This window comes from Gekko japonicus, unplaced genomic scaffold (assembly GCF_001447785.1).
Source record: "Gekko japonicus isolate JY-2015 unplaced genomic scaffold, Gekko_japonicus_V1.1 scaffold135, whole genome shotgun sequence".
Classification (NCBI taxonomy): Eukaryota; Metazoa; Chordata; class Lepidosauria; order Squamata; family Gekkonidae; genus Gekko; species Gekko japonicus.
The window spans coordinates 1,560,061-1,570,652 of record NW_015175359.1 but is presented as its reverse complement, the minus strand read 5'-3'; the positions used below and the strand labels follow the sequence as shown (position 1 = coordinate 1,570,652).

At 40.9% G+C, this 10,592-nt stretch overlaps 1 protein-coding gene across 2 annotated transcripts in view; it reads right to left on the bottom strand.

Moving 5' to 3' along the window:
• The window catches only part of CIT (citron rho-interacting serine/threonine kinase), a 144,577-nt gene that overhangs the window by 51,775 nt on the left and 82,210 nt on the right, over positions 1–10,592 (bottom strand). For both annotated transcript variants that reach the window (XM_015425327.1, XM_015425328.1), the window contains one exon: positions 8,860–8,913. In XM_015425327.1, coding sequence (XP_015280813.1) covers positions 8,860–8,913 — 54 coding nt within the window. The remainder of the gene's footprint in view (positions 1–8,859; positions 8,914–10,592) is intronic.

Genomic DNA, 10,592 nt, shown 5'->3' with positions numbered 1-10,592 from the left:
GAGGGTGGAAGGGTGCTCCCTGGAAGATATTGAAAGGGACCGTCCACCAAAGTAACAAGTCTCGTATGTTGGGAGGGGGGGGATAGGACGACAGTGTGAGCGTTGTTCGCTGGGTTGTAATTCCGGATGGACCACAGTTGTAAACGATGCATTTTCAGCCTGTCTTTGAGAGGAGCCCATATAATCTCAGTCGTTGACATCGACAGATTGACCATGCAGACGTGGAGGGTGACGCTGCATGTCGCATGAAGTATATCGGTGCCGACGTGGATCGATGTCGGGAGCTTCCGATACCGTCGACAACAGGGAAGGAGACGGAGAAGGCTCTGCATCCATTTGATGACTTAGGAGCTCTACTGTTTCGATGTCGGAGTAAGGACGTTCCATTTGGTGGACAGGAGAGTCCAAGACATGGATGGTCGATATCGGTGGAGGGACTTGGGCCTCCGGTATCGATACTGTCATTGGAGCGGGAGGCACTTTAGGGGCATCACCCAGTGCAGCCACTGCTACTTTCCCCTTCGTTGCCGCTTTAGGGGTTTGGAAGAGCCCTTCTTTGAGGACTTTTGCTCCTTACTTGGCCTGGACTTCTTTTTCACCGGTGTGGAAGCGGAGGATTGCGCCTTCGATGGCGGAGGCTTCGGCGTCGGTTGGCCGATATCAGAGGCAGGCCTTGATGCCGGAGCCGTTGAGGTCAATGGTTTCTCGGTGTCCATCGCTGAGGAAGGATGTAGGGCCGATTATAGCAGGGCCACTTTAAGGCGTGCAGCTCGACAGGATTCGGGTCGATGAGACTCTCCGAGACAAAGAATGCAAAGGGCATGACGGTCAGGAGGAGCAAGTTTACTACCGCAACCCTTGCACCTATTAAAAAAGCCCCACTTCTTCTCCATAAAAACCAAAGTGAAGAAGAAAGGGGGGGGGGTAGCCCGAAGGCCCAACTGAGATAAATCGGCAAACTCCCCCCTCAGCAGAAAATAAAGTTGTTGTTTTTTTAAGTTTTTGAAAGAATAACGAATAAAAGGAATGAACTGAGAAAAAAATCCAAAGAGCCGTGAGGCAAAAAGGCAAAATACTCGAACCGATCAGACCGACGAAGAAAGAGGTCTTTCCAACGCGGCGGTAAGAAAGGAACTGGCGGGATGTCCGCGCCCTCCCCTCTGGGCATGCGCGGTGAGGTTCCTGCGCATGCCCGAGGGACTGGGTGCGAAAATCTGTTAAAGAGCTTGCTACAATGCCGATCGATCCAGCGCGTGCGCACTAGATCCCATGGGTATGAAGCACAGAGACCACGTCGAAGATTAATGTTTACCAGAGAGTTCTTTGAAGAGAGGTAATACTGAGGTGCATTATCTGGAATGCCTCTTATTTATACCGGTTTAAATCAACAAAACCCAATAAGTTGCCAGGGAAAAAGTGTTCCAATTGAGGAAATGGTTGATTTTATTTAGGAATGCCTGATTTTATTGACCCAGTACAACTAGGGATAGCAAAATGAGATATGTGAATAAACGTATTACAGCAAAACAGATTATACAGGAAAAGCCAATATAAGCTTTCAAAAATGAAAGGCAAAAGAACAAGATAGTATTTGCTTGTATGAAAACAGATGTGTCAATTACTTAAAGCAGTATTGTGGCTGTGGTAATATACTATATATAATAATACTTTATGAAAAGCAAAGTGAGTATTCTGCCACACCAACTGGTGGGAAATTTTACAAAAATGAAGATAAAGCAGTCAAAGAAAAGCAGAAAACTTAGTAGAAAACCACATTAATTCTATAATGTATTTACGGACCTGCATTCTGCCATTCCATACATTCAGGAGAGCTCACATAAAGATAAAAGATACAGTCTAATACAAAAAAATCATCAAAATAATAAATAATAATTTCAATATCTAATCACACAATCCTATCATACACTAGCTGTGGCTAGAGGAATATTTTTACAAAGTTGTTCTAACGTATTGGTCTTCAACTGGTGGGTTGAGACTCACAATCAACACATGTATCTTTTTTTTAAATAGGAATTTATGACAAAAAAGGGAAAGGGGAAAAAGTAAAGAGAGACAGAAGAAAAAAAATGATTAAAATGTTAAGAAATATTAAGAGATTTCACCTAAAAGTGGTTTCACTTGCAAAAAGTAGGTCTGCAATCCAAAAGGGCTGAATGCTGCTGTTATTACTTGTTACTATACTTAATAATGGAGATGTAATGACTCATTTATGCAATGGAGAAATCAGAGTAAGAAAGGGCAGGGGACAGAACACTGCATACATTCCTCATAAATATATAAAAACTGAGCAGCAACTTTCAACAACTGGAGGAAAATAGTGGCATTTATTTTTTGCTGCAGAGTACAAAGCTTTTTCTTCTGCTCGTCCAAGATTTATACGAACTGCTTGTGCCTCTCAAAGGATACCAAGTCGATTGAAAATGGCTCCCCTCCTGGGTAAACGGGATTTCTGTTAGCATCAACTCAACTGGTGATTCACATCATAATTTTGAAATTACCAGCCAAGAATATTTTTTGCAGCATGACTGGCAGTAGAAAAGAGTATAGCAAATTAATCACTTGCTTCCCTGGATTCTTTTATGCATGTTCCTTTATGCACAGACCCAGATTTTATTCAGTTCAAAAATAGCTTAGACTAAAAACACAAATCTAGGTCCTCGGTCGACACACCTAATTTGGCCCCCAGTTAAAAAGGGATAGGGAACATCAAGTACAGCAAGGTTTTTGTTTTGCTTTTTAAAAACCACACTCAGAACACCAGAACTCTGGATTGTCCAGCAAAAATTATAGGCAGTAGGTGTACAGCATACAAAAAGCATTTCCTAATGCAGTGCATAATTAGCTTATGGAATTCATTACAAGAAGTTGTCATGGTGACTAGATAAGAGGAAAGGTCTATCAATGGCTATCAGTCATAACTAAAATGAGAACTGTTCTATTCAAAGCCACCATACCTCTGATTAGCAAATGCTAGGGACAAAAACAGCAGTAGACAACCAACACCACTGTGTCTTTCTTCTTGGATGCTTCTGTCTTGTCACTACTGGCAAGCAGTACTAGACTAAATGAATTTTTAATCTGATCTACCAGAAAAGCTTCTTGATAACAAACCCCTACTTGATCATCTAACCTACTATAATATACATAGCTATTAAATGTAATTTTCTATATAGGGTTATATCTCCCAGTGGGAAGTCTTTCAGCGATATATAATCAAGTAATTGCAATTGAGAAAAGACATGCAGAGAGATATGACGAAAGTGGGGAAACGTTACATAGTTAAAAGAACCTGCCTCAGAAACCAAAGAGAACACATCCTAGATCATAGGAGATGGAAGTGGGTCCCCCTTTCGGGGATTATCAGATTTTGAACCTACAAAAATGTCTTTGGCCTGATTATCTGAACCAAATTTTTAAAAATTCAACATAAAGGGAAAAAAGAAATTAACAATTGGACAATGTAAAACGTCCGGGTAAATGCTGTGGAACCTCTTCCCAGGGAAACTACCAGGGTTCTTCACTACATAGTCTTAAAGGGCTCTTATGAGGTTGCTCTTTCACTCAGGGCACTGGCTCCTTAATGTTGTTACCATCTATAGTGCTTCTTTTACTAATATTTTGCAACTTCACTGGGTGTTTATATTTACTGGTTTTAGATTTCTTTTAAACTTTCTCATCCACATTACTGACAGAGCTGTCAGAAAGACCGGTTATCAGGTTTTAAAAGTAAAATAAGTGCCAGCCAGTTACATACAGAGCCCAAGGAACATAGAAGACACAGCCCTCACCATCCCTGAGGGAAGCAGCTGCATCACTTCTTGACACAACAATATAGAAAACAATTAGGTACCAAGTAGTAGTATTTAAAAGAGGATCCAGGCCACCATGAAGCTACTTCCAAAGCAAACGGGTATTTGGATTTTTACCCTTCCACAGCAGCTTCCTATAAAGTACAAACAACCAATTTTAAAACTTCCCAAGGAGTTTCAAAAGCAGTTTGATATGCAGGTCTGCTAAGGAAAAACCATAATTTCTTCTGGGGAACCCCCAACTACTTGGGCTCTCAGCAAAGACTGCTAAATACTGTATCACTTGGGCTAAATGACAGCTTTTCCTTTAGGGGAAGTGACAACGTCAGTGGAAACCTCCCTCAAACTAATTACTGCTAGACTAGTCCTTCACAAACAACAACAAAAAACCAAAGATTCCATTGCATTGTATGGACATTTTGCATAAAGTTATGGCTTTTACCAGAGCAGGAGAGATGTTGTTGTTCTAGGACTGACTAATAAAAACAGATAGCTTAAATTATATAAATTCAAGATTGTGGAAGAGCATGTTTAAATGACTACAGAAAAACAAATAGGGTTGGGATCTTATGCCAAAGGAAAGCACCAGTGGTAATGGAACAGATCCAACACACTACATCTTGCATAGCCAATGTACGAGAGGACAACATATTTAGGAGGCATGTTGCTGGTTTGTAAATAATCACTGTCCAGGAATTACCTACCAGCAACAAAGCAATACAATGTTCCAGAAGCTGGCTGTTTTTTGCTTTCTGGCCAGAAATAATTAAATAAGTGTAGTCAGCAGGCTAGTAAAAAACCCCAACATCCATGTGCTAATAACGTTTGTGAACATTTGCTGGCTATATGAAAGTAAAATAAAGTCCATGAAGTATAAGGAGAACATTTCAATTTTTCATAGAAATTGCAAATAGCTATGGGAGGCTTTATCTCTGCATTGCTATAATCATGAGAGGCACACAAAGCATTAGAACCATACATTAAAATTTAAAGGACAAATCTAAGGTATCTATGACTTCGCTCTCAATATGATGCCCATTTATTCTCCTCCGCCCCCAGTCTTCATCAGAAATTTAGAAGAAGTTTAAGAGACCATAAAACTCTCAAGCACATTAGGCTGAATCAGAAAAAAAAACAGAATTGTTTTGAACATCCAACCCCCGCCCCCAACCACAAGACATACGTGGAGGTAGACTAAGAGGCAAATCATTGGTTTTTTGAACACAATGTGGAAATTTCTTGCTTTATTTCTCTCCAGTGAGGACCCAAAGCAACTTACACTGTTCTTCTTTCTTCCATTTTATCCTCAGAACAGCACCGTGAGGCAGGTTAGGCTAAAAGTGTATGATTGGCCCGTCTTCCAACAAACTTCCATGACAGAGATTCAAACTTGGGTCTCTAAGATCCTAGTCCAACACTCTGCTATACCATGCTGACTCTCAATAACGTGAGAAAAATATCATGGAACCACTAGTCGGTTACTCTTTTTAAAGCTAAAGGGCATGCTATATTCTCCACTCTCTGGGGGAGAGGTATTACACTGTCCCTAATGCAGCAAAGACACTGTATGTACAATATTATTTGTTGTTGTTCAGTCGCACAGTCAAGTCCGACTGTTCGCGACCCCATGGACCAGATCACGCCAGGCCTTCCGGTCTTCTGCCGTCCTTTGAAGTTTGCTCAACTTCATGTTCGTTGCATCTATGACACTGTCTAACCATCTCATCCTTTGCCGTCCCCGTCTTCTTTGATCTTCAATCTTTCCCAGCAACAGGGTCTTCTCCAGTGAGTGCTCCCTGCTCATTTGGTGGCCAATATTTGGTGGTACAATATTATATGGGTGTTTAAATCATGTAAACAATCTAGTACCAAAGTCAAAATCCTTCTCCTACAAAAAGAACTATGGAATGCTACCTCCTGTTCTCTATCAAGCTACAACAGCAGGGTTTGGAAGCAAGGTTGGCAGTATCAATGCATCAGCAGTTTTGGCACAGCAAATAAAACAGTAAGATTCTAACTAGAAGACCGTTCTTAATTTGTTAGAGAATGCCCATGCCCTTCTATATTAGCTGTACTGAAAAACAAGCAACTACTATTATAATTGGAATGAGCATGTATCAAAAGGACTTGTTAAAGCAGGTTTACATTTGGTTTATGAAAAGTGTTATTTTATTGTTTCATGCATTATAGCTACTTTCTAAACTTTAATATATCTCCTCCATCCTTTTTCTCAGCTTGCAAGACTGCATGCCAATGAGGCATTAAGGCCTTGATAGTGTCACACAAACGTGGCTCTGGGTTCAAATGAACAACAGATATACAGAAAAATCGGCCCCAAGTTGCCCCCCTGCAGCTAACAAAGTGCTACACAACTCACACATAAAGGCAAAAAAAACCCAGGTAGCTTTGTTTTCAGTTTACTTGCAGGTATATATTCTGAACATGCCCAGCAGAAACAAACAGGGATGGAGGGAGGCTAAGAATCTGAGCTGATGGCTGAAGGATACATGCACCAAAATGGAATGGCTTCTAGACAGGATCCAATGAGCAGCAACAACAGATCAGAAAAAGCACCCTACAATGTTTGTTATCAAGCAACAAGTAAAGCCACGCAAGTAATTAGAAGGAGCAGAAACAAGGGTGGCAGCCAGGTCTCAAAGCTAAATGGTCAGACGTAGCCAGGAATCACAGCAGCTGAGGAGCCTCCGGGCCTGAAGAGAACAACGCAGTCCACAGGATCCCTTTAAACTACAGGAAACCATTTCAACCTCCTTGGAGAGTTGGAGGGGCATGGAAGGAAGGCTCCTTAAGCATCCTCAAAATCACTGTCTCTCTATTGAGGTCCTTGCCATACTGTTCACTAGAGAATCAAATCACTTTCAGGAAAGGTCTCCATTTATTTTACTGGGCTTCCTATTGATTTTTTCCCTCTCTTGCTCTTTTCCCTCCAGAATTCTTTAGACAAAGAGAAGAATCCCTCTTCAGAGAAGGTGCTGATTAGCAATAGTGGGAAGACACGAAAACACACAGCTACAAAGGGATCTTCTGACCCACAATGAAGGAGGGGGGAAGGCAGCAGCAAAATATCTGTGCCAGAAATGTTTTTCAACCTTTAGTCCTGGCACCCTCCAGGGCAGCCTTAGGAAACAATACTTTGCACCTATTACCTCTTCTCTACCCTTTTCACGTAGTCCATGTGGATTCTACCATCTTTCCTTCTTCAAGCTTAAGATGGCTTTAAGAAGAAATTAGATTCATGGAGAATAGAGCCATCAGTGGCTACTAGCCACGGTCATTAAAAGGCATATTCAGATGCCGTAAGCCTATGAATACCAGCACTAGGAGGGAACATCAGGCCCTTTTTGTTGGCCTTCCAAGGCAAATAGTGGGCCACACTGTGAAACAGGATTCTGGACTAGATAGCCCACTAGTCTGATCCAGCAGGGCCCTTCTTATGCCACAGTCACACAGAGCCTACCTAGCACCTCTGACTAATCGTAATAGAACCAAGCAAGGCAGAGTACAGGGAACTTTCCAATCATCCATTAGCTGAATAATTTCTTTCCAAACTCCTTAACATATCTAAAAACAGTGCCACTGAGTTCCCATTCTTCCACTGATATGCAATGGGCTAGATACATGCACATATACTGTTTGAATCCTTGTGTGTACTAGCTGAACATGTGAACTGGCTTCTTTGAAAAGCATTGCACTTGATATGTCATAGCAGTTCAGTCTATGACATATCTGTGAGGATGGCCTATTTACACATGCAAGTCGTTACAGTCGCATGCAAATCAGTGCTAGCTTCAAAAACAGTTAATGATTATAGGCAAGCTAGCAGACAATCTTGGGAGTCAAATATGAAGTAGAGCAGTTCTCTCTGCCACCTAAATGATATCTCAGAGGAGTATCTCTTAGCCTTTTCCACATGCTTATATCAGGGAAGAAGCTCAGAACATAAAGCAGCAAGACAGCAGAGGAGGAAAAGCTTCTGTAACCACCCATCTTCAGATAGATGTAAGACTGCCTGGTGCTAACCCATCTTGGAAGAATGAAGGGGCTTTAAAGTGGAACGACAACCACAGAAGTTTTTGGAACATTACCTTCTCTTCATTACAGAGAGCAATCAGCCATAAGCCTATTTTCTGTGCCTTCTGACTCTGAATTCCAGAACAGTGGAGAAATGTGAACTTATATGAAGTAACTATGTCCAAAATTTGGCCCTTGCATCAAGCTGAATTGCCAGACTTTGTTTCAAGGTAGCCTACACTTTGGATCAGTATCTTGGAGGCATACAACCAGAGAAGGTTCTCTGTGAATGTAGCTTCTTCTTTAGATCCTAACCTACTGTATTGAATGCCATTAAAAGAATCTTAAGAGAGTCACTAAAAAGTTGATGGTAGAGAAAGGAAATTGGATACACGAGTTTGCACACAAGATTCTTTGAGAGGAACCTTAGGGTAGGTTCATTCACTATATTTTTCCTACCCAGAGGACTTCTGTAAGGCAAAACAGCAAAGTATACCAGTGTGTGCAGCAACTGTCCAATGTGGCAACACACATACATGTATGAAAATATATGTGCATTTTCCTACAAAGAGATGAAAGACTGACACTATCATAGCCTACAAGTCCTTTCACAGCCAAGGTTTGGTATGACTGGATGCCCTTCATTATCTTCACACTACAATACTATGGTATTGCCTTTTACCCATATGAGGGAAATGTTATATATACCATCATTTGCTGCAGCTGCTACACCATTCTTATTAGCTGCACTACAATGAGATTTTCAGATTGACTTCTTCAAAAAAACTTGAGGAATGCTGTCAAATTTAAAATCAGGTTAAAACCTCTAAGCTGAGATTCACCTGAAGTCTAAAGAAGCAATCCAATCAGTCTTGGTCCTGCCAACTCCTTGAAGGCAAAAGCCTGTATTGTGAACCCTTGTCTTCAAGGAGTAAAATTAATTTCCTTCCTTATCCTTAATTTCAAAATAATTCAATGATCTGTATTTAATACTCACTGTGCAGCTATTACGAAGGGCTTCAAATTTACGCTGGATTTCATCTCTATGTGCCTAAAGGAGGTAAGAAGTTGATCATCAATTTTTTCATATATTAGTATCCAACAGCTGTTTCTAAATGAACTGCAGAACAGTCTACCAGCAAGCAAAGTTCAGAAGGCAGATGCTACAGGCTATGACTACTAACAGGACAACAAGAACCAGAAGTTGCATTGACTTAAGGCTTCCTTGCGATCCTAAATTCTCAGCTACTGGAGCTAAATGTACAGTTCTATGCACTGCTTTCTGGCACATGCCATATGTTAGCAAAACATTCCTTATAATTGACCCAAAGAAGACAACAGCCACTTAATAACAAAGTTACTTTTGCAACTTTTCAAAGTTCTTAAAAAAATTGCCATATGCATTATTTTCATATCTGAACAAATACTTCCCAGAATGCTTTATTTCTTACAAAAGAAGAGAGAAACAGAAAGAGAGAGAATTAGATTGGCTACCCTAAACACTCCTGCTAATCTACCATTAAGCCTAACTAGCAAGTCTTATCCTGTCCTAAGCAGCAACTAAGCTGACTAATGAAATCTTTGGAAAATGGAAGCCCAGCCCATTCAAAAACAGTAAGCATTTCATGTTTCAAGACAGCTGCTATATGGCATGCATCACTGTTACTTGTTTTACAAACAAAGCAGGACAAAAGCAAAGCTCATCTTCCAGCAAAATGGCCCTTCCTTATCAATGTGACTTCGGCATTCAGTGTCCAGAGCAGAGGGACCCACAGGACATTTTGTCTTTATTCAAGCCACCTGCTTTGCACCAAGGACACTCAAAAAAGGAAAAAACCATTCAGACAAACGCGAAAGTGATTAAATAGAAAATGAACTCTTTCCACCACCAATCAACCAAAAAAAGTGTCTCAAACAAGAATTCTCATCCCCACACCCCAACATTGCACTGGATTTAATATCCAAATCTTGAGTGGTTTAATCAATAGACCAAAATAGCAGCTCTTTGAGAGCATAAGATCTTACACATTCACCATTTCAATGCAAAGCAGAATATACTCTCATCAAACATTCCCCTGTCCTATTGGCCAAGAAAGCAGATGTTCCAAGCCAAAATGTCAAAAGACTGCTTCAGCACAGAGGAAAAAAAGTATTTGATTTGCATATAACAAGACGGGGCAGAAAAGCAGTGGCCAACCTTTTTTTGGCAAGTGTGTCAGAAGTACGAGACAGTGACATTCTAGTATATACTCTAGTACATATGCCCTCCTCACACTGTGTCTGCTGCCACTGCCTGGAAGAGTTTTGTCTCAGAGTTTTGTCTCAGATCTATCTACTGAACCAAGGAGCAGGAAACAGCGCAATATGAGAGAACATGGAAAGTGTGCATACCTGACTCCATGGGTGTTTTCACACAAAACTTTCTAACACATGTGAACTTCTTTTACGGTATTTGCTTTACATGTGACTGCTAGAGCATAAGGCAAATTATGCATTTCAGTCAACATCATTTTCAATCATGTTACTGCAAGCACCAAAACAACCAAATCTTAAGCTACAGCTGAGCGGAACACTTCCACTGCCTATGCCACTTATGGCACCCTTGCTTCAGGTTGGCCACCAACTAAGCGCAGCATGACATCCATTACTTGTAAATTTTCCATACTGGTGTTGTATCCCCCAATGGGTGACACTCAGCTTAGGTGCATCTTAGAAAACTGGAGATATACT